The sequence below is a fragment of the Macaca thibetana genome, chromosome 6 (assembly GCF_024542745.1).
Source record: "Macaca thibetana thibetana isolate TM-01 chromosome 6, ASM2454274v1, whole genome shotgun sequence".
In the NCBI taxonomy this organism is placed as follows: Eukaryota; Metazoa; Chordata; class Mammalia; order Primates; family Cercopithecidae; genus Macaca; species Macaca thibetana.
Window position 1 is genome coordinate 49,485,410 of NC_065583.1, and position 25,057 is coordinate 49,510,466.

Sequence of the window (25,057 nt, forward strand, 5' to 3'; positions counted from 1 at the left end):
TGAGGGCTTATCTGATAGAGAGGAAGAGATGCTACACCTCTAGGATTCTCTAAGATTGAAGACTTCGGCTGCATGATGTCTCAGCCTCACCAGAAAAGTGATTTCTGACCTTTTTAATTTTGCCTTTACTCTGTCCTTAGCATCGTAAATACCCATGTCTTTCAAATAACTGACTCCACTCTTACAATAGTAAGTCTAAAGATTTAAATGAATACCTCCTCACATGAATCAGTCTTGATGTACAGTTGCTTGTTATTAAAGGCGTGAGCCTGGGGACTTACGTATGCCTGGATAGGCAATCTTACTGCTGCAAATCAAGATGGTCCCATGCGTTTTGTACTTATTTGGGAATTGTATTAAAGAGTGTAGGTACAGTGGCTTCAGAACCATGATCAAATATAATTCTCCAAACCTAAAAGATGAGCCAGCTCTCGCAACGCAACTTCTTTCACTGCCTGGGATCTGTAAGTTTAAGCAATCCATTTAACAAGTGGAAGTGTTGAAAAATGCAGTCATACTCTGCAGCTCCAGCAACAAGCACTAATTGAATTTTCCTGAGTGCACTGGCACAGAGTCACAGTTGTGTTTAAAATTTTCTTCCAGGCCAGGTGTGGTGGCTTACATCTGTAACTCAGTTCTTGGGGAGGCCAAGGCAGGAGGATTGCTCGAAGCCAGGAGTTTGAGACCAGTCTGGGCAACATAGTGAGACTCTGTCTCTACCCCCACTCCCCCCAAAAAAAGAAAAAAAATTTTCTTCAAGCTCTTGACTGCAAACAAAGATATGCTTTCTCAGCTGCTCTGGCACTTCTCTCCTTAGATGCATCTCCAGCCTTAGGGCCACCTGCTGAACCAGGCTTCCTTGTGCTGTTGACAGGATTTCCAGGTATTTTTGGTGCAGGAATCTTAAAGGCTGAAGCAGTGGATGACAGCATGTTTTCATCCATGCTTTGTATCAAAAGTTTTATCTTTGTAGATATTGAAAATGATACTGCCAACATTTTGTGCTCCAATAAGAGAATTTCCTCTCTTATAAAGTCCACTGTCCCTTTCTTTCTTGCATTTCTTTTTTTGTGTATATGTGAAACAGGGTCTCACTCTGTTGCTCAGGCTGGAGTGCAGTGGCGCAGTCATAGCTCAATGCAACCTTGAACTCTTGGGCTCAAGCTATCCTCCTGCCTCAGCTTCCTGAGTAGCTGGGACTACAGGTGCACGCCACTGTGCCCAGCTAATTTTTTCATTAGTAGAGACGGATGGAGTCTTGCTATGTTGCCCAGGCTAGTCTCAAACTTCTGGGCTCAAGCAGTCCTCTCACTTCAGCCTCCCAAAGTGCTGGGATTACAGGCATGAGCCACCACGCCTGGCTTCTGTCCCACATTTCTATAGGTCTCTGTTATTGCTAGTTTTGTAGCATCTCTCACCTGACCGTTGGGATAGCAGAAAAGGATATACAAAAAATACCAACTTTCTGAGAACTTATGGCCTAGCCCCAGAGGTTTTTATGTTTTCAGTGAGACACACTAACCAGCTGTTCCCAGACGGACATTGGTGGTGCTGCTTGATCCACTAGCTTCCATATCAGATTCTGTGCTTCATCTTTAACCTTGTCTTTCATTCTGTCTACTGAAGCTGAGACAATAATTGTGATTTAAGACTTTCCATTTTGCTGATAAGCTGTCCACAAAGGCATTTACAATTTCTAATCCAATTTATGACACCTGGTAGTTGCTCAGATGTTACTTCAGGTCCAGGGTCACACTGGGGGTGCTGATGTAGTGCGGTAATTCTTGGCCGCCTGGCAGCTGGCCACCCATGTTGTGCTGTTTCATTCCATGCAGTAGACCACTGTGGGAATCTGCCCCATGCAGTCTCACCAGGAATAGCAGTGGTGGTAGGAACAGTACAAGGTGCTGAGTACCTCCAAAACTAGTTTAAAAAAGAAAATCCTCTTCTTAAGTTTGTTACTGACTTTCCTCTGGATTACTATCTTAATATGTCCCAAACAAACTGGGTCCAGGGCCAGGGCTGGCCTCAAGCAGTGTTCCCTTTACTGCTGTCTGAGTGTCCATGAAGGGGCTGGAGCTTTTCCTCAGTGATCATATGCAGTTCACCCATCTTGTTTTGTTTGGGAAACCACATTTGTGCTGCAGCCTTACTCTTGGACAGAAATGTAGACTTGTTTGTGATGTTTGCTCTGCCTGTGCTGGCAGGGCATGGTTGTCTTCCACCTTAGAGAGGCTGCTCTTGGGAGTTCTGGTTGTTTTCAGGCCTGGGAAGATTGTATCCTTAGAGTGATGGGCTGCTACAGAGCTGTTCATGCTGCTTACAAGGTCTAATGCTGTTATTTCCCACAGGTTGCAAATTATGGAGTGGGAGGACAATATGAACCACACTTCGACTTCTCTAGGGTAAGGCCTAAATCACAGGTGCTTTCAAAGGGCCCTACTCTAGCTGATTTGAGAAGGGTGGAGCTTCTAGGAGCATTTCAGCCTCCATATCAGTACCCCTACCCCTTGTCCTCCCTCCACCTCTGCATCATTGGGAGAAACTCTTTGTTACTGGTGAATCCCAAATCTGGAACCAGGGATCCTGCAGAACACAGTGGAGCCTGGCTGTCTCCCATGTAGATGTGGGGAGTTCATCCCCTGCCCTAACTGTATCACCCTTTGCCCTGATTCTAAAGCAAAGAGCCTCACTAGGTCTTTGTGAAAACTGTTCTTTTCCCTTTTCCTTTTCCCTGCAAACCCCATGCCCTAACCAGAATTTACTTTGCAGCCTTGGCACATGTTCCAGGCTGATTTATGGAACACACACTTATTACCTTCCCATGACCCTTTTGGTCCTAGTCTTGTGGGTGGTGGATGAAGCCTGTTGTAAACTTCGGTGAAAGTTGTTGTCTGTTACAGCGACCTTTTGACAGCGGCCTCAAAACAGAGGGGAATAGGTTAGCGACGTTTCTTAACTACGTAAGTACTGGGTCCAGGCCCACCTGTTCATTCTCACTTAATTTTGTAGAATGATGAGCGACATACTTTCAAGCATTTAGGGACGGGGAATCGTGTGGCCACTTTCTTAAACTACGTGAGTATGATGTGTGCTGATGGGCCCTAAGGGGACCCTGGGTCCAGAGGGCTGCCTTATATCCCACCCCCATCAGGGCTGATACCATCTGCTATAGAGTAATGGTCAGGTCCTTCTGGCTTTCAGCACCCTTCTTGACTGCAACAGGGAGAGTTGGCCTCTGTTTCTTTTCATTTTCCCCACTGCCACCACCAGGACTTTAACATTCCTGGCTATTTTTTTTCCCCAGTGTTTAAAATTGTGATAAAATAGACATAACATAAAACTTACCATCTTAACCATTTTTAAATGTACAGTTCAGTGGTATTAAATACATTCATAGTGCGCAAGCATCACCACCATTCATTTCCATCTATTTTCATCTTCTAAAACTGAAACTCTACCCAGAGTTTATTAAGCAATAATTCCAGATTCCCCTCCTGCAGCTCCTGGCAGCCACCATTCTGCTTTCTGTCTCTGTGATTTTGGTTACTTAAATAAGTGGAATCAAAGTATTAATACTTGTCTTTCTGTGTGGCTGGTGTATAATGCCCTCAAGGTTTATCCATGTTGTAGCATATTCTGGCTGCTGCTTTTTTTTTTTTTTTTTTTTTTTTGAGATGGAGTATTGCTCTGTCACCTAGGCTGGAGTGCAGTGGTGTGATCTCGGCTTACTGCAACCTCGGCCTCCCAGGTTGGAGCGATTCTTGTACCTCACCCTCCCAAGCAGCTGGGATTATAGGCGCTGGCCACCACGCCTGGCTAATTTTTGTATTTTTAGTAGAGAGAGGGTTTCACCATGTTGGCCAGGCTGGTGTTGAACTCCCGACCTCAGGTGATCTGCCTGCCTCGGCCTCCCAAAGTGCTGGGATTACAAGCGTGAGCCACTGTGCCTGGCCATTCTGGCTCCTTTTTGATGGGCACAGTGCTAGTCTGGATTTTTGGGATGGGTGCCCTGGAGGGTTCCCTCCTTGGCACCAGAGTGAGGAGACAGCGTTAGCTCTCTCTAGATGAGAGCCACGTTTGTTTTATCCAAGGCTTAGTGGCCTGATTCCCACCTCTTGTCTCTGTTTCATCCATAGGTTGTAGGGTTTACCTTTCACATGAGGAACAATTTCCTCTCCCTTCTGCTGAGAGCCAGCTCTAAAGAGACATAGAGGCAGTAAAGTAACTTAGAGACAGAAGCCTGGGTCCATTTTTTCCTTTTACGTTTTTGTTGTATGGTTATTACATGCTGGGGATTGTGCTATGTACATGCTGGTGGGCAGAACGTATGTGGTCTCTTTTGTGGTGCTTGAGGTCCAATATGAGAGACTTATTTTAAACATCAGAGGGATTCTTCTTCTTCTTCTTCTTTTTTGGGTGGGGGGACAGAGTCTCCCTCTGGTGCCCAGGCTGCAGTGCAGTGGCGCGATCTCAGCTTACTGTAACCTCTGCCTCCCGGGTTCAAGTGATTCTCCTGCCTCAGCCTCCCAAGTAGCTGGGATTATAGGCGTGCACCACCATGCCCAGCTAATATTTGTATTTTTAGTAGAGACGAAGTTTCACCATCTTGGCCAGACTGGTCTCGAGCTCCTGACCTCAAGTGATCCACCCACCTTGGCCTCCCAAAGTGCTGGCATTACAGGTGTGAGCCACCTCGCCCAGCCTAAACATCAGAGAGAGTATTATGTAGTTATGGAGACAGGTGCTGTGAACCCCAGACTTGGGGTTCAATGGAGGCCTCTCTTTGGAAGTAACATATCAGTTGAGACTCAAAAGTTGAGTGGAAATTAGCTGGTAGAACATGGTTTCTGGCACGAGAGAGAGTGTATGTAGTCCTGTAAGAGAAAAGGAGCTTGGGATGTTGGAAAAATAGAAAAAGGCTGGTGTGTCTGGAGAGAGGCTAGTGAGACTGACAGGGCCTTGGGGTTCTAGAAAAGAATTTGAGTTTGATCCCCAGGGCTGTGAGAAGCCATTTTTGTCTTATTCATTTACCATATGTCTGTCAAGTACCCTTCACTTAGTCTGGTATGTGTCCTGTGGAAATATTTTTTAGCTCCAATTTTTATTACATTATGGACAAAAAAAGTAAGAGAGCCGTATGGGAAAGAAGTAGTGCTTTGGCCATGAGTCAAGGCATGCTCTGTGGGCATGAGTGCAGCCTTGCTAGTGTGGAACTTGTGTTCAGTGTAGTTTAAGGCCTTACCATGGGAGAAAGCAGGGCCTCTAGAAACACAGTGCCCCACCTTCCCACTCAGGTGGCCCCAGGAAGGGTGGCTACTCTGGGAAGGTGAAGGTCTGACTAGAGCAGCAAACTACTAGAGCCAGAGAAACAGAGCTGCAGTGGGGACTGCACATAGTGTTGGGAACAGTAGGGAGCTCCTGGTCAGGGCACTTTGCTGAGTACAGTGGCTTAGGCAAGGCCAAGGCTAGATGGGAATTCAAGGGGTGGGGGTCAGAACAGGCATTTTCTAAGTACAGACTCAGATTATTTTCATCCAAGGACAGCCTGGATGTGGGTCTCCTGTGGGCCTCAACTCTTGAACACTCATGACATGGAGACTGTTCTAATGAATCACACTGATTAAGTAGGCATGGGAAAACCTTTCTTGGCTAAAGGGCTGGCCATGGAGCAGACTCCAAGCAGTGTCACTGATGCTCAGAGGGGGGTGATCTGTACACTTTGTCATGTCCTTTGTGGCTCAGTTGCTCTGAGAGCCTTGCTTAGGAGGACCAAGCTCTATGTGTTATATTTCCAGATGAGTGATGTAGAAGCTGGTGGTGCCACCGTCTTCCCTGATCTGGGGGCTGCAATTTGGCCTAAGAAAGTAAGTTCTGATTCTTGTGGGTCAGAGGTTGAAGCAAGGCTCAGACTTTACTTTGTCCATGTCCCCCAGTACCATTACCTGGCCTGCCTGATTGTCATTGTGATGTGCCTTAGCCCACCTGGAGTCTGACCTTGTAGCCCCAGCTTCTCCCTGGGAAGAAGGGACAGGGAGGGAAGCCCCTTCAGGGGCGGGTGAGTTCCCAGACTTCTACTCCAGAAAGGTAGGTGCTTTCTGGGAAAAGTCTCTGTTGCTGGAGTCCCAGAGCCCTGTCCCCCATCCATAGGGAAATGAGGGTGTTTCTGCTCAGGGCAGAGCTTCTGTGATGCTTGAGGTCAGGTCCCTGAGCACAGTCTCTAAGAATGTGTTCTGAAAAGACCAATCTCTTTCCCAGGGTACAGCTGTATTCTGGTACAACCTCTTGCGGAGCGGGGAAGGTGACTACCGAACAAGACACGCTGCCTGCCCTGTGCTTGTGGGCTGCAAGTGGGGTGAGTGTCTTAAGGGGTGGTGTTGGTGTTGGTGGCCTCAGCTTGGGCTTTGCTTACTGGCCTTAGATTCTGAGCTGGGAGATAACTGCTGCCAAATTGCAGAGATTGTCTCCCTTCTTAGCTTTTTTTCTGCTGTTACTACCATCCAGCCATGTCATGTCCATGCACCTGGTAAATGCCAAGGCAGCTGGTTGGAAACACTCGGAGATACACAGGGAGCGGAAGAAGGCCTGAGGACGAACAGCTGCATAAGCACCATAGGTCCAGGACCCTCTGGCAAGGCTTCTGGGGGAGCAGAGTGGAGAGCTGGAAGCAGTGAGGGGAAAGAGTGCCTCAGGCGAACAAGGCCCATATGGATGGAGGCACAGGCTAAAACCAGCATATGGGTGTGGGGACAGGCTCCCTTGTCACTTGAAGAAAGGGAGACCTGTGGCACAGGGGCCAGGAGATGAGGCTGGAGGCTGGGACCAAACTGCAGAGGCTCAAGCTTGAGCTTTATCCTGGGAGCAGTTGTGTGAGCCTCGGAGAGGCTTAAACCAGGATGTGACAGGAAGTGTTTGTTAAGGAGATGAGTGTGTAGCCCCCTTGGAGAGTTTTGAAGATAAATAGTGATGGGTTCGCAGATAATTAAGCAAATGAAAAAGAAAACAAGGCAGTTGCTGAATTCAGGGAAAAAAAAGTTGTACAAGAGATAAGTATAAACTACTGGATGGCTCAGGCATAACACTTACATGATATAATTATGTACACACTGAGTATTACTTTAACTAAAACTTGTGATTTACCTGTACCAGAAAGATGGGAGGGGATAAGTATATGTTTTAGGGGTAGAATAAAAGAATTTCAAAGTTGAAAGTTACGGAATAGAACTAAAAGCATGTTACCTAGAAAAATGAAGTTAAATATCAGAAGAAACAGCTAGAGGAGTTTAATGTTCCCTGGGAGTGGGGATTAGGGATGGGAAGGAGAAGCTTCGGAGATTGCTGTTTATCATTATAAGCCTTGTGACAATTTTATTTTTTTTCAATGAATTACGTGTATTACTTTATATTTTAAAAGCTCTGTGACTTCAGTAGTGCATTGAAATAAAATTTTGATTCATTATGAGAGAGTCTGTGAGGAACAGAATCATGGTTCCTGTGTTTTTGAAGATATGGCATGGGGTGACAGTGCTGGCGGCAGCTCTGCTGCTCTTGTGCCCATGGCATACAGACTAGATCTGCTGGTCCACAGCTCCTGAGGTTAACATCAAAGCCCTCTGCAATGCTGACAGGCTTCCTCATCCTCACATCCTACCTCTCAGTTTCCACCTGCCACCTCCCAGTAATGTTAGGCTTCTTGAGTCCTCAACACGCGTCAGGGTGGCTCCTGCCTTGATTACTTTCTCATCCTGTTGTCACTCCTGGGACCCTCTTGGTGAGAGAACCATCTGGGTATGTCATTCTTCTTCCCAGGATAACTTCTATTTAACTTTATATTCTAGCCCTAGGATTTCCTCTTCTCTCTAAGAGCAAGAAATGTGTGCACGTTGCTATGGGAATAGAGCCAAAGGGCATCAAAGGGCATGATTAGATGCTCTTTGGTGCTATTCCCATGGCAACCTGCACACATGTATCTTGTCCCACTGGCAGAATTTCATACACTTACCTGTTTACATGTGTCTTCCTCACCAATTCATTAGCAAATTGAGGCCTGAGATCATGTCTTGTCTTATTTGTGTCTGATTCCAGGGCACAGTGCAGGGGTCATCATGAAGGAGTCATTCATTCAGGCTACTAAACTGACCAATAGGATTATAACATGCTTGCTTTCTTTTCACAGTCTCCAATAAGTGGTTCCATGAACGAGGACAGGAGTTCTTGAGACCTTGTGGATCAACAGAAGTTGACTGACATCCTTTTCTGTCCTTCCCCTTCCTGGTCCTGCAGCCCATGTCATCTTCAAGTTCAATGTGACAGACACCTTTGTATGTTCCAGTTTCTATCAGGCTGGTTTTTGGAGAAATGAATGTCTGGAGCAGAGGGAGACCATACTAGGGCGAGTCCTGTGTGACTGAAGTCCCAGCCCTTCCGTTCAGCCTGTGCCATCCCTGGCCCCAAGACCAGGATCAAAGTGGCTGCAGCAGAGTTAGCTGTCTAGCGCCTAGCAAGGTGCCTTTGTACCTCAGGTGTTTTAGGTGTGAGATGTTTCAATGAACCAAAGTTCTGATACCTTGTTTACATTGTTTGTTTTTATGGCATTTCTATCTATTGTGGCTTTAACCAAAAAATAAAATGTCCCTGCGAGAAGCCTTAAAGAGCCTTACTTGGAGTATTTTTAAGACTGGAAGCTTTTACCAGGTTCATCACTTCCTGTGCATCGCCTCCATGCAGGCAGAGTCTGGATCATGAATGCTTTAGTAACAAAACATCTTGGGTCTTGGATTTGAGACCTGGTTTCAACACTTGTGTCTCCTCTAAGTGTCAGTGTCCTTTTCGGGAAAGTAGGGTATATAATTTCTCTTTGTCTCCCAGAGAACATAGCACATGTGTTCCTGATTGTAATGCTGTTATAATGTATAATTTATTTTTAAATTTTGAGATAAGGATTGTTCATGATACATAGATGTATACTTAAAAAAAAATGAAGGTGAGCAGGAGCACCTGTGTCAACACCAAGTTAGAGAAGAGAACGTTTTCAAGTCAGTACCTCAGGAGCCCCTTGGGAACCCCTCCTAGATCACATCTCCTTCACTGCCCCCAGCACTTTGGAGATAACCATTGTCTAGTGATGTGTGGTACTCGTTCCTTTGCTTGTCCTTATAGTTTTACCGTCCATGATTACATCCCTAAATAAGTAGTTATTCTGTTTTCCCTGATTTTGAACTTCTACTAATAGAATCAGAGTAAATATTCTTGGGTATGTGACTTCTTTTGTTCAACATTGTTTTAAGATTCATCCATGTCGTGTAGCTGTAGTTTGTTTTAATCTTTATAGTACAGTTTTGTTAATGTTTATTGTAGGACTATACCATAATATAGCCAGTATGCTGCTGATAAACATTGGAATTGGTTTCAGTCTTTGTATATTGTGAATAATGCTGTGATAAACATTTTTATACATGATTCCTGCTATACATATAAACACATATTTCTGTAGGATATATATGTAGGAGTGGAAATGTGGAGTCTTAATGGTGTTCCAACTTTGCTAAATAATGTATTCCAAGGTCATTATACACATTCTCACCAGGAGTAAATGAGAGTTCTTATTACTCTAACCTTTTCCAATATCTAGTATTTTCATACTTTTGCATTTTAGCTAGCTTGGTATGTTACCGACTAAATGTTTGTGTCCCCTCTGCCCAAATTCATATGTTGAAATCTTAACCTCCAATGTGATGATATTAGGATGTGGAGCCTTTGGGAGGTAATTAGGTCATAAGCCTGGAGCCCACATGAGTGGGATTAGTGACCTTATGAAGAGATCCCAGAGAACGCTAGCCCTCTTTCTGCCATGCGAACACACAGCAAGAAGATGCCTATGAACCAGGGGGCTCTCACTAGAAATAAACCTACTAGCATCTTGATCTTGGACTTTTCAGTTTCCATAAACATGAGAAATCAATGTTTTTAATTCAATGTATGGTATTTTATTATAGCAGCTCTACCTAAGACAGTACATGTATAGTATCTATTTTAACATTGTTGATAATGTTTACAACTTTTCATGTTATTAGTTATTAGGTTTCTTCAAGTCTTCTTTTTGATTCATAGAAATTTTAAAATATGTACACAAGCTCTTTGTTATATATTTTGCAAATATCTTCTGTGGTTTGTCTTTTTACTATTTTTTGTCTTTTGATAAACAGCTTTTAATTTTTATGTCAAATCTATCAAGCTTTTTCTTTTTATGTTTTTTATGTCTTATTTGAGAAACCCCAAGATCATGAGGATGTTTCCTGTGTTCTCTTCTGAAAGCTATATAGTCTTTGTCATTAATTTTATCTTTATATATGGTATGAAGTGTAAAGGTCTACTTTTAATTTTTTGCATATTTTATTAGGATAGGATGGGCTTTTGCTATAGTAATAAATAATCCCCAAATCTCAAGGGCTTAATATATAAAATTGTCTCATGCAAAAAACCACTGGGTCTAAGGCAATGGCTATCTACTGTCATCTAATCTCCCTCTAGTGGCTTCCATGGGTAGACCCTAACAGGAAGCCAGCTGATAAGGGAGAGAATCTGGGAAATGTAGTTTACAGAGTGGCAGCTACAGTAGAACAGTAGAGACTACAAGGATGAGTTTGCAGCTGAGAACGGAAACATGACTGGCACACTAGGTTTTTCTTTTCCTGTTTGAGACTTTTTTGCCTTCTTGAATTTGTACAATGGTATCTTTAATCAATTTTGGAAAATTAAATGATTTTCTCTTTCAGCATTGTCTGTTTCTTCTGTAACTCTGATTAATTGTAAGTTGGATCATATCATGATATTATCTCTTAAATCTTTCATATTTTTATATCTATGCTATATTTGGGGAGAATTTTATACTTGTTTTGTACAAAGTTCACTAATTCTGTCTTCTATCGAGTGCATCCAGGAGTCTTTGTTTAAGGACTTTAAAGATTTCTTTGTTTTCTGGCTTATACCATTTCTGTTGAAAAGTCGCTATCTGGTCCTTTGTTGTTCTTTTGAAGGTAACTTTGCCCCCACCTGGCTGCTTTAAAGACTTTTTTTCTTTTTGGTTTTCAGTAGTTTTACTATGGTGTACTTAGTGTGGGTTTCTTTTTCTTTTCCTGCTTGGCATTTAGCTTCTTGAATTTCTGGGTTGACGTCTGATCAATTTTGGAAATTTCTCAGACATTATATCTTCAAATATTGTTTCTGTCCCATTTTTTCTCCATCTGCTCTGAGACTTCAGTAATCTGAATGTTAGAACTTTTCATAGTGCTCTATATGTCTCCTATTCTGTGTCTCTCATGCTTTTTTCCTTGTGTTTCAGACTAGATATTTTCTATTGATCTGTCTTGGAATTCATTTATTACTTTTGCTGCTAAACCCATCTACTGAGTTCTTAATTTCTTTTTTTTTTTAAATATATTTCTCAGTTCTAAAATATCCATTCATGTCTTTTTTTTTTTTTTTTTCTTGAGATGGAGTCTTCCTCTGTCACCCAGGCTGGAGTGCAGTGGCGGGATTTCAGCTCACTGCAACCTCTGCCTCCCAGGTTCAAACAATTTTCCCACCTCAGCCTCCCAAGTAGTTGGGATTACAGGCATGTGCCACCACGCCCAGCTAATTTTTGTATTTTTAGTAGAGATGGGGTTTTGTCATGTTGACCAGGCTGGTCTCGAATTCCTGACCTCAAGTGATCCACCCGCCTCGGCCTCCCAAAGTGTTGGGATTATAGGCATGAGCCACTGTGGCTGGCCCATTCATGTCCTTTTAATGGATTTTAATTCTCTGGAGAATCTGTCTTGTTTTCTCTGTGTTTTTCTCGGACTGATAAATCAGTTGTGTGAAATTTTTTGTCTGATAACGCCATGATTTTGATTTTCTATGGCTCTCTTTCTATTGTCTTTTTCCCTCCTTAGTTTCTGGTCGTTTTGTCCACTCTGTTGATATGCCTGGTAATTTTTGATTAAATGTGTATGACAAATTGTAGAGCCTCTGGATGGATAACTTCCTGCACAAAAGACTCACCCTTTCCTCTACTATGCAGAGTGGGGATCAGTCACCTTAATCCAGTAAGGATCTGAGCTGACTAGACTGGGTGGTAGTTTTCTTAAGACTCTACCTCTGGTTTACCCTTATTTCCCCTGGTATAGGATGTAGTCCTCCAAGATTTTCTAATTGAGAGCCTAGTGTGTTCACTGGATCTGTTCCCACTGGCAGTTCCTCAACTCCAGTTCTTGTCTTCTCAGTACCAGACTTGGCCCAAAAAATTTATCCTCCTTTTCAAAGAATTTGAATTTTTTAATCTAAGCAGATATTTTTTGCTTACCTTCTTAGCCTTCCATTCTGCACAGCATCAGAATTCAGAAAATGCCTCACTGGGTAAACAGGCTGAGTGTCTGGCCAAGTTCTCCACTCCTCCCTCTTATTCAATATTCTGATGAAACTACTGGCTAATTTTGGTTTTTCAATGCCCCTTGACACTGTCAAAAATTCTTTTGGTTTCTCTGCTTCTTAGTAGTTGCCCATTGCTCTGGATCCTCATTCTTACCCCATGGCTACAATCAGTAAATAATAATAATAATTAATAATATTTATATTAATAATAATAATAATTATTATTATATGTTTTTTGAGATGGTGTCTGGCCCTGTCGCTCAGGCTGGAGTGCAGTGGCGTGATCTGGGCTCACTGCAAGCTTGGCCTCCCAGGTTCACGCCATTCTTCTGCCTCAACCTCCCAAGTAGCTGCGACTACGGGCGCCTGCCACCACGCCCAGCTAATTTTTTGTATTTTTTAGTAGAGACAGGGTTTCACTGTGTTAGCCAGGATGGTCTCTATCTCCTGACCTCGTGATCCGCCCACCTTGGCCTCCCAAAGTGCTGGGATTACAGGCGTGAGCCACCGCGCCCAGCCAGTAAATTATTTAAGGATAAAAGAGACTACGAACTTTTGGCTCACCCACAAGATTTATCGTTCTTCAGGATCTTGATGCTCATACTCTTTTTGCTTCAGCAATTCATTGATGTCTTCCAACAATTTTAAAAGATTTTATTCAGCTTTATTCATTTAGGAATGAAAATTGGTATACCATAAGCTATTCTATCTTGGAAGTGGAAGTCGCCTATTCATCTTTTTAAAAATTATTTTTATTGGCCGGGCGCGGTGGCTCAAGCCTGTAATCCCAGCACTTTGGGAGGCCGAGACGGGCGGATCACGAGGTCAGGAGATCGAGACCATCCTGGCTAACACGGTGAAACCCCGTCTCTACTAAAAACTACAAAAAACTAGCCAGGCGTGGTAACGGGCGCCTGTAGTCGCAGCTACTCGGGAGGCTGAGGCAGGAGAATGGCGTGAACCCGGGAGGCGGAGCTTGCAGTGAGCCGAGATTGCGCCACTGCACTCCAGCCTGGGCGACAGAGCGAGACTCCGTCTCAAAAAAAAAAAAAATTATTTTTATTATAAAATACTGATACAGAAAACCTTATCTTTGTTATCTTCCTTTGTTATCTAGTATAATAAGATGCTCCACACTCATCTTGAGCATTTCTCACATTAAGCATGGAATCAGCCATTAAAGAATCTTATTATATGTTGATGTCTGCCTGTCAATCCCAGCATGGTCCTGGGAACAAACGGGGTAACTTCTACCTTAGAGACAGGGCATTGCTTTCAGCAATCCTTATTAATTTAGCTTGGCATTAATATGTTCACTAGGGCAGCAAAGAGTTATTGAGCGTTTCATTATGCATTTGGTACTGTGCTAGGGATGATACAGTCTGTTATTGCATTCAGCAACTTTTCAGAATGAATAAATAAGCAGAATGTCAGAAAGGTTAGGTAATATACCTGAAGTCACATGAAGTCTCATTGCTGGTAAGTGGAGGACCTGGCAATGAAACTGGCAGCTTCCAAAAGCCTTTGCTCTAAAACAAAATTTGTATTTTTATGCATTTAACAGTTATTAAAGATTTGATGGGGAAACATAAGGACTGTCTTTACCTTTAAAGAATTCTGAGCAATGGAAGGGACTCATAAATAGATGTGTGAAATGTGAGAAGTCTGATAACAGAGAATGTGCTTGAGGAGCACAGTAGAGTGAAGTTCTACTTTAACAAGAAGTTGGCACTACAGTAGGCACCGTTAGAGCTGGGTCTTGAAGTATGAGCAGGAATTTGTTTACTGTGCTATCCTAATTTAAAATACATGCACATGGCTTAAAAATAAGGGACAAAGGAAATTACCCTAAATAGTTCCTGTCCCATCTTACTGCCCACTCCTAGTCCCCCTTCCTAGAGGAACCTTTTCAAATTATCTTTATTTTAATTTTTTCTGGCTATAAAATGCTTATAAAATGCTGTTCCTTGATTTTTCCACTTCAGAAATTTGAGAGATGATCATTTAGTTTATATTCACTATCTCTCATGGTACCTCCCCCTGCTTTTGCCATTTTTTGATAGTTATATTTTGTATAGTCCTCTCTTTGCCTGGCAACATAATTTTTTTGTTTAGTTAAAACTAAGATGGTGAGATGAAGATCTAAACTAGAATTTTGCCAAACAAATGATCACTATTGTCTAGCCAAGTTGACACATAGAATTAAGTATCGTACACCCTTTCGCCTCCCAACTACTGATCAGTTATACTTTGGACATTATTTTAGTAGCCATGGTAAGTTGCTTCTAAAAGTTAAAAACACAAATGTTATGTTACTTAATTTAGTTGAATTAGTCACTATAACGTTGATGTAGCTAATCATTAAAAGGAATTTGTGTCTTATTTGTCTAATAGAATTCAAAATGAATTTGTAATGTATATAATTTGCTAGGGCTACCATAACAAACTACCACAGAATGGGTGGATCAAACAAAAGAAATTTGTTTTATTACAGTTTTAAAGGCTAGATGTCTAGAATCAAGGTGTCAACAGGTTGTGTTTCTTCTGAGGCCTCCCTACCTGGCTTGCAGATGGTCACCCCTTGGTCTGTGTGTTGACTATGTCATATCGGATTAAAGTCTGCACATATTAACTCATTTTACTTTAATTATGTCTTTAATGCCTTGTCTCCAAATACAGTCACATATTGGGTTAGGACTTTAACATATGCATTTTGGGAGAACACATAAAACTACTAGGAAATCATGTTAGATCTGATACACTATTGAGACTAAAGCAAAATACTTTTCCTTACTCTTTGTACATCAGATATAGCCCATCTTGAAGAAATGTATCTGATTATTAAGTATGTTTGTCTAAGAATAATGTCATAACACTAGAAGTTTTTATTTTGAGAAACAGGGATATAGGCTCTTTTATGAAATTATTAATAAATTGAAAAAAGATATTGACATAAAATATCTTTGAGGCCATGGATATAATTGGACAAATACAGCAGGTATATATTTGTTTCCTAAAATTATTTTCCCCTAAAATGGTTATGCCAAATAAGTTCATAATCTGTGCAAAAATGCTGCTTCTGTGAATTCAAATACAATCTTTTTAGTATGTACAAATGATACATAATCTTTTATGAATTCATTGAGCAGTGGAATGTTATGCTTGTTCTAAAAACTACATTAAAAACAAATCCTGAGAGGCATGAAAGTCAAATATGATCAAGGTACTTCACACAAATATGTTTGTCAAATATTAAAAGAACATAAAATGACACAATATCCTAAAATAGGAACCATCTTGGTGTGAACAGATTACAATTTTTCATGTAACTTGTCTATGTGGGATGATATTTTAAACTTAGTAGAAAAAGGTTTATGAAAAAAAAGACTATATACAAAGCTGCATGCTTAATAAAAGGCCTATTCCTTTGCTTATAACAAATGAGAGAAAGTAACTTAAAATTATGTTTGGTTAAAGTAAAACTTTAAAACAGATATGAATATACTTAAAGAAAAATCAGAAATGTACAAATTACTGAATGAGCATATCAATTATTGTGGGAAAAGTGTTTGTTGAATAGAAATTAAAGAGATTACAGATGTCCTAGAGATGGAGATATGAAAAATCAAATGAAGTATTTTTGTATTTTTACTTGGAGAAATTTTCTACGAATACATCTGATTAACAAAAAGCAGCCATTGGCTTGACTTACTTCTTAAATAGTCCAATGATTTAAATCCTGTGGCAATTTCATCTGAAATAGGGGTAAATAGCATGCAACATCAATAGTTTGCATGAACAAATGTGACCCTGAAAGAGCGAGTCCTTCAAAATGGATCTCAAGTGGCTGACTGGGCCTAAATATAAAGCAGAGCCAAGAAGCCATTTGGTGACTAGAGGCAACACACCTATTCTGAGTTCCCTGAAAACCCATACCTCTAACTTTGGAACTTTCAGAGCTCACCTGAACCAACCAATCACAGCCCACCTCCCTTGCTGCTCAGCTGTATCAACCAATCAGAACTGTGTTTCCATCTCATTTGTATCAATGACCCTGATTGGGAACCAGGGCAGGAACTTTTGCTATAAAGCTAGAACCCTTCCTTTCTTCTTTGGACCACACCTTCCTTTTACACTGAATGATGTGTTGGACTCCCTAGTTTGCAAACTATTCACTGGAATAAAGTCCCTTTCTTCCAGATAACTTTTGTTCACATTTGTAATATAAAATCATGATGTTTGTATCCTCTAAAACTGATTTGCAAATTTTTCTTCGTGCAGTCTTACCCAAATTTCAAAATGGTCCTGAGAATTTTTAAACAATACCAGTCACAGTGTGATATAGTTTGGATCTGTGGCCCCACCAAATCTTATGTCAAATTGTAATCTTCAATGTTGGCCATGGGGCCTGGTAGTCAGTGATTAGATCATATCATGGAGGTGGTCCTTCATGAATGGTTTAGCACCATCCCCTTGGTGCTGTTCTCTTGATAGTTATCATGAGATCCGGTTATTTGAAAGTGTGTATACACTTTGGGAGACTGAGGCAGACAGATCGCTTTGAGCTCAGGAGTTCAAGACCAGCCTAGGCAATATAGTGAAACCTCATCTCTACAAAAACTACAAAAATTAACTGGGCATAGTGGCTCACTCCTGTAGTCCCAGCTACTCAGGAGGCTGAGTTTGGAGAATCGCCTGAGCCCAGGAAGTGGAGGCTGCAGTAAGCCGAGACTGTGCCACTGCACACCAGCCTGCGTGACAGAGACCTGTCTCAAAAAGAAAATGTAGCACCTCCTCTCTCTCTCTCTCGCTGTCTTGTTCTCTTGCTCTTGCTCCTTCTCCAGCCATGTAAGATGTGTTTGCTTCCCCTTTGCCTTCAGCCATGATTCATAGTTTCCTGAGGCCTCTCCAGAAGTGGAAGCTGCTACACTTCCTGTATAGCCTGCAGAACCACGAGCCAATAAGCCTCTTTTCTTTATAAATTACCCATTTGCAGGTATTTATGGCAATGCAAGAACAGACCAATGCACCATGGTATCCTGCAAAATCCTGAAGTTAATTAAAAATTATTTAAGATCATCACTTAGTCAAGAGGAGTAGATTTTGACAATTTTATTGATCAGTTTGCTTCCATTAAAGTCATTGGTATAAAATATTTAAATTTAATGTGAGTTTTAAGATACCACCTTTCAATATTATCAACGAATTTAATGTGTAAAAATTAACAAAAACACGAAAACGTACATAAGGAGCATACATTTTTCATTTTGCCTCAGGTTTCAATATGGTTTGGCACAGCACTGCTCTTAAGTTTCCAAACTTGGCATTTTGACTCCAATATTAGATTTGCCAGATTCAGCAAATGAAAATACAAGTAACACCCAGTTTAACTTTAGATGAATAACAAATATTTTTTGCATAGAATATATGCATACTAAAAAGTTTGTTGCTTATCTGAAATTTAACTGGGCATTTTGTATAATATCTGGTAATTCTAAAAATAATTATCTTACATGGTTGAAAAAGCTCCCTGCTTCTTGGTACAATGTAACTGTTGTAGCAACACCGTCTTGCCCCTTTGATTGCTGGTTATGCGGATGACTGAAGTGCACACACGGGAAGTCACATGGCTTCTGTGTCACACTGTCCAGCCTGTAGGTGTGTCCAGTCCTTACCAGGTCTAGGAGAACACAGCAGCCTCATTCCATCTGAGGGCAGAGGAGCAAGCATATTCCCCACTGCCATGACCCTCTCCCCAGCTCCCTCTGCTTCAGTCACACCGCCCCAGTACATTTGTGCTTGTTGGTCCCTCTGCCTGAAAGGTACCTATCCCAAGTAGTTTCTACCCTCATTCCTTTCCAGACTGATCAAAGATTACCTTATCCAAAAGGGTTCTTCTTGTTTCACTGCTGTGCTGCTCAGGCTGGTCTGGAATTCCTGGCCTCAAGTGATCTTCCCAAGAGGTTCCTCCCTTCCTACCTTCTTTGGTTCCCTCCCTTCCTTCCCTCCCTCCCTCCCTCCCTCCCTTCCTTACTTTCTTCCTTCCCTTTCTTTCAACAGAGTCTTGCTCTGTAGCCCAGGCTAGAGTGCAGTGGTGCAATCTCTGCTCACTGCAACCTCCATCCCTTGGGTTCAGGTGATTCTCTTGCCTTAGCCTCCCGAGTAGCTTGGATTACAGGTGTGCACCACCACACCCAGCTACTTTTTGTATTTTCAGTAGAGACAGGGTTCCACCATGTTGGCCAGGCTGGTTTCCAACCCTTGACCTCAAGTTATCCGCCTGCCTCTGCCTCCCAAAGTGCTGGGATTACAGGCGTGAACCACCGTGCCCAGCCCTGTTTTAGTTTTTCTTTAGAGCACTTATCACTGAGGTAAAAGGCGGGACTTGACTCTAGAGGCAGGCGTCGGACACCGGACCAGATTAAGGACTGGCTAAAACAGGGCCAGGGCCAAAGTAGCTTTCAATCAGACAGCCCACTGGGGTGCCACATCAATTTGCAGTTGCTATGACAACACCCTGGCGTTAGGGCCCCTTTCCACGGTAATGACCCAATGACCCCAAAGTTACTACTCCTTCTCTAGAAATGTCTGCATAAACCTCCCCTTAATCTACATGTAATTAAAAGTAGTTATAAACATGACTGCAAAACTGCCCTGAGCTGCTACCCATTGTCTGTGGGGTAGCCATGTTCTGCCTCTTTAAGAAAGTTGTTTTCGTCTACCTCTGGCTTGCCCTTGAATTCTTTCCGGGGCAAAGCCAAGAACTCTCGTGGGCTAAGCTCCACTTTGGGGCTCACCTGCCCCACATCACTGGCACCCGTTAAGTGATTTAAGGTGTGTATTAGTTCGTGGTCTGTCTCCCCCATGGTATAGAAGCTCCTTGAAGGAAGGAACTTTGTCTTTCCACTTCTCTATCCCCAGTGCCCAGAATGGGCATTTGGAAAGCACCAAGCAGCCTCTCTTGCTCAGTGGGCACTGAAATGGCACTCGGAGCTCAGTACCCAGATAAAGGACACCCCCCAGATAAAGGACACCAACTCTTCCCCCGCGCAGGCCCCGGGAAGGGGCGAGGCCGTGCGAGGCCACGGGAAGGGGCGGGACCTCTGAGGACCTGGGGCAGGGTCTGGTTTTCTGGAAAGGCCTTTGACCTGTGGGCGTGTGCCTAGAGGCTAGGTGGTGAGAATGGCAGGGAGAGAGGACAGCAGTGGGGCCACAGGGTGTGAGTGTCTGTGGCTGCACTGGCTTAGGGCTGTGGCTGGCCCCTCCTTTCGGACCTGGCCTGGCAGATCAGCCCCGCAAGACCAGCTTGCAAGGCTCCTGGGGCCAGTGGGGCTCTGTCCTGTGAGGCGGTCTCTCCCCAAGGACGGAGCAGACAGAGGCTGGTGAGTCAAGGATGTGCCCTGAGGGAGGAGTCTGGGTGCGTGAAATGATGTCTTGGACATAATATCTAAGGCTGACGCTACTTTGAAGAGGTTTGACTTTTGTGAAGTTTCTTTATTCTAAACTCGGGGGAAACTTTTTTTTTTTTTTGTAAAGTATTTGGGGATTGTGAGAAGGTAAGTGGTAGGAAAGGCTGTGGGTATTTGGCAGGCTCAAAGTTTTTTGTTTTTAAGGCACTTTTCAGTGTCTTTCTGAAAGTGCATTTATAACAGGGGGGATCAGCCCCCTCCCCACACCCCAGCTTGATCCTCCCTGCTCTTACTCTCCTCTGAAAAGTCCGTCTCTTTGTCTTGAAATTTGCAGCCACCAAAGTAATGACCCAAACTGCTTTTGTACTCAGTGGGCTCACAGCTCTCATCTTGCCTGCTTCTTTGATTTCAAGAAGCTTAAGGCAAGCTGCTTATGCTAGATTTACTGTCCTCACCTTACATTCTTAATTTTTTGACGCAGTGAGTCTACCCCAACTAATTCCCTGGAATTGTCTGGTAAAGTGTTCTGGGTCCTCCTAGTGGCCAAACCCAGTAGACGCTGCGGACTTTTTTTTTTTTTTTTTTTTTTCCCCTCCAGCGAAGCACTTCGTGATTCGAATTCTCCTTTATCTCCGGCCTCCCTGGCTCCTTTTCATCAGCCTACGCTTCTCATATATATGTTCCCTAGCCTAGTTTCTGTTTCCTTTTCACAGTAGTACTGTACACTATAGGAGGAAGGATCTTTACTTCCACTACTTTAACATGTATATGTTTATGATTTATTGAATTGTCTTTTTGCACTCAAATCTTTCTCTTGAGTTCTATTTTAGACCCGTATATCCAGCTTTCTAGTGGATATACCCACCTGGACCAACATCTAGAATAGGTGTCACAAATTATTCAACAAATGATCACAAATAGGCCCTGATGTAGGAAAAATACAATTACAATGACTGTTAACCTTTTGGGGTGACAGACCCTCTTGAGACACATACGAAATTTCAGGGTCTTTCTCCCTTTAAAAAGTACACACAAATTTTAGCCTGTTTCAAAGCTCCCTAGACCTTCTGTAGTTCAAGAATTTTGAGTCTTTGGTTAGAGCTTCCTGAAATGATAATGATAAAATGAAAAAGTATGTTTTCATATATAAACATCAGATTTAGAAACTTACAGTGGGAATGCATTGTATTGCAGCCTTCATCAAACATTAACCCTAATTAATCACATCAGGGTGATTTATGGAAACATTGTCTTTAGAAGTAACAACATAGAATGAAAAATCTGGAGCCCTAGAATTAAAATATACCCCAGCAGACTCCCTGTGGCTAAAATGAGACATACCAAAACCAGAATCTAACGGCCACAGCAAGGTGAGGGCTTTGTCCTGTATCCCTGCGTTACTACCTGCCATAAGGTTTTCTTTCCTGTAATTAAGCAGAAACCAGGTCCTGAAAAATATCACAGAAACAACTACAGCTGGAAATTTCCCGTTGACCCTGATAGGCTACTACCTGACACCAGCTGACCGACCCCACTGGCTGCCCACCATGGTCCTGCCACAATTCTGATGGGACAGAGGATTGGCCTTACATTCTTTCCTGATAAATAGCTATAGACCTCAAGCCAGCCAGTTTTGGCCAGCTTATAGAGACTGCACAAAACTGTCTGTGTGCCTGGTAGTTCACCTTTTTGATGCAAAGAGCCAAATTCACCTTACTTTAATGCTAAAACCCCACCCCAAAGTGAACATGGAATGTATGTTACGTATATGTTTACCCACTGCAACATGCTTGACTTCCCTCACGTTGACAGATTCCTTCAACGTGCTAAATATACTATGTAAGGCTATCCCTGTAAAGCATAAATACCAGCTTCCTATTCCCTTTTGGAGTATGTCCTCTTGCTTTTCTTGGGAGGTTGCATTTCCCAGTTTGCAGATTGTTTCTTCCTCTGAAAATACAGGTGTTTTTTTTTTTTTTCCTTTTCTTCCTTTGTGCATCTCATGGTCTTTTGTTAACGTTTCAAAGAGAGTTTCTGATTAACTGTGGATTGCATGTTTCACAGTCCAATTAGCCTTATAGCCTGGTCAGAGACCAGGGCCTGCTTCAGACCATTTAGGAAGTTCTTGCTATTCAGAGTGTAACCTGGCTGGGCGCGGTAGCTCACACCTGTAATCCTAGTACTTTGGGAGGCTGAGGTGGGTGGATCACTTGAGGCCAGGAGTTTGAGACCAACCTGACCAACATGGTGAAATCCTGTCTCTACTAAAAATACAAAAAAATTAGTCGGGCGTGGTGGCACACTTCTTGATCCCAGTGACTTGGGAGGCTAAGGCAGGAGAGTCGCTTGAACCTAGGAGTTGGAGGTTGCAGTGAGCCAAGATTGCACTACTGCACTCCAGCCTGGGCAACAGAATGAGACTCTTTTGGAAAAAAAAAAAAGAATGTAATCTGCTCCCCTCCAGCTGGATGGGAATACAGATAAGGTTCTGAGGCCGGGTGCCTTCGTAGGAGCCCTGAGTTCCTTTCCAGCAGAACTTTCCTTCTTTGTTTATTTGTTGGGCCAGTGACTTCTCAGTTCCAGAGTTATTGCCTTGATCGTCCATGGGTGCTGTTTTGAGATTGACCCCCACTCTCTCGAATGAAATCTATTTCATCTCTTTTCTTCTTGTATTGATATGTTAATATTTATGTTTTAATAAAGGTGAGATCTAAGGAGACATTATCCACTTTTGTTAAACCCTTCTCTTGGCTGCCATGATCCAACTGTATTCTGGTTTTTCTTCTATCTCTGCCTACAACTTCTCAATAGTGTAGTCTCCCGTGACCCTCCTTTCCCATTCCTCAGTTATGGCTCAGAGTTTCTTTATAGCCATTTTTTTTTCTCTGAAGGCTCATGACTTCCAAATACTTGATATTCCAAATATTTGATATGAATATATTGATATTGTTAACTCTTGAGTCTTCAATTCTAGCTTTTATCACTTTCCAAATTCCAGCTCCAGCTGTACTTAGATGGCCCACAAGTTCTTCCATTTTAATGTATCCCGAACCAAGTTCATTATACTTCCTTTAAATGGTTCCTATTTCTGTTTTACTTATCTTTGCGAATGGCAAAAATGACTGATCATTCTCCTAGTCTCAGCTTTCTTCACTCTCTTCTTTCTTCACTGTTCTTGATAACTATTCATGTGAACTTTCTTTTTCGCTTTAGTTGGTATTTTTCCCCCACTGTTCCAGGAAGTTGGTAACTTGTTTCTATTTTGCTCTTAATCTTTAGATTTAGAGCACCCTTAGAGTTTAGGTATATAGTTCCCATTTTACTCATGAGAAAACAGGCTTACTTTTAAAATTATTAATTACACAAAGAAAATGTATGTGCATGTTACCTCTAAGCAAATTTAGGCAAAACAGAAATAGAATAAAATGTTACAGTGCCCCCTCCCTCCCATCACTCTCCTATCTCTTTAGCAGTGGTTCTCAGCTGGAGTGATTTTGTGCCCTAGGGCAGTGGTCCCCAAACTTTTTGGCACCAGAGACCAGTTTCATGGAAGACAGTTTTTCCACAGACGGGGGGTGGTGGAAGATGGTTTCAGAATGAAACTGTTCCACCTTAGATCACAGGCATTACATTCTCATAAGGAGCATGCAACCTACATCCCTTGCATGTGCACGCATAGTTCACAATGGAGTTCGCTCTGCTATGAGAAGTTAATGTCGCTGCTGATCTGACAGGAGGCAGAGCTCAGGCAGTAATGCTTACTCGCCTGTTGCTCACCTCCTGCCGTGCAGCCTGATTGCTAACAGGCCACTCACCAGTACTGATTTGTGGCCCAGGCGTTGGGGACCTCTGCCCTAGGAGATATTTGACAAGGTCTGGAGCCAATTTTGATTGCCTTGACTTAGGGGATACTACTGGAATCTAGAGAGTAGAAACCAGAGATGCTGCTAGACATCTGCAGTGCACACAAGATAGCTCCAGCACAACAAAGAATTCTCCTATCCCTAGATATACCTAATGTAAATGACAAGTTAACGGGTGCAGCACACCAACGTGGCACATATATATTATATATATATATATTAACAACACCATCACCCATGGTTCCCATTACCTTTACATAGTCTTGTTTCCTTCCTTTGTTCTTAATACCTTCTAAGATGTTATATCATTACCTTATTATGTTTATTGTTATGGTTCAGAGATATTTTCAAATTTTTACTTTGTATGGTATATATTTGGAGCAGTATTCAACAAAAAAATGTATTTGGAATCCAACTGTTTATTATGGCTGTTTTTAAAAAATTAATACATAGATTAAAAATAAATACATAAAGCTAGCCACATAAATATGCCTACATTTTGTGTTTTGCACTGGTAATCCAAAGGAAAATAGTAATAATAATAATAATTCTCCTGTCCCAAATGTCAGTAGTGATCAGGTTGAAAAACTGCTCTGGAGGTAATCTGTTATACATCTTTTTCCATAACTACACTGTCCAATGCTGTAACCACTAGCCACATGAGGCTATTTACATTGAAATTAATTAAAATTAAATAAAAACTTCAGTTTCTCAGTGCTATTAACTACATTTTTAAGTGTTCAATAGCCACACATGGCTACAGAGTTAAACAGCATAGATTATAAAACATTTCAATTATCTCAGTAAGATTTGTTGGACAGTGCTTTAGGTATGTATCACGCAAGTAGATGTTCTCTTCTACATAAATAGAATCATACATACTGTTCTATAGTTCTGTTAATATGTCTTGAAGATTTTTCCATCTAACTATATATAACTAAAATATGTACTAAGTACATATAACTAAATATTTAAGTTGTGATACTGTTCAATTTTATTAAATTCATAAATTTAACTTATAACAGCAGTGTAGTTTAATTTAGCCTTTTTTTGAAGTGTATGTGCATGGACTCATATAATACATATTTTTTTTATCTAGTTCATTTTACTCAATGCTATGTTTTTAAGATATATCCATATTATTTCTGTATATCTATAGTTATTCCTTTTAAGTGCTTTATGGTATTCCATTGGATGACCATACCATAAGTTGTTTATCCATTTGACTTTTGTGGGCATTTTAGTTTCTTCCAGTTTGGAGATATAATGAATAATTCTGTAATAAATATTCTGTACTTATTTCCTGAATATATATTTTTATGCAGGTTGTACATGGGAATGGAATTATTGGTCCACTGGAATTTACTAGATTAT

At 41.9% G+C, this 25,057-nt stretch overlaps 1 protein-coding gene across 2 annotated transcripts in view; it reads left to right on the forward strand.

Annotated features, from left to right (window-relative positions):
* Nucleotides 1–8,651, forward strand: part of P4HA2 (prolyl 4-hydroxylase subunit alpha 2) — a 35,122-nt gene extending 26,471 nt beyond the window's left edge. The window contains exons 12-16 of one of the 2 annotated variants that reach the window (XM_050792814.1): nt 2,352–2,405; nt 2,904–2,963; nt 5,799–5,867; nt 6,259–6,355; nt 8,177–8,651. In XM_050792814.1, coding sequence (XP_050648771.1) covers nt 2,352–2,405; nt 2,904–2,963; nt 5,799–5,867; nt 6,259–6,355; nt 8,177–8,247 — 351 coding nt within the window. In that variant the 3' untranslated portion in view covers nt 8,248–8,651. Of the gene's footprint in view, nt 1–2,351; nt 2,406–2,903; nt 2,964–3,012; nt 3,079–5,798; nt 5,868–6,258; nt 6,356–8,176 lie in introns of both variants that reach the window. The other variant, XM_050792813.1, reaches the window with a different exon arrangement.
* Nucleotides 8,652–25,057: the final 16,406 nt, after the last annotated feature.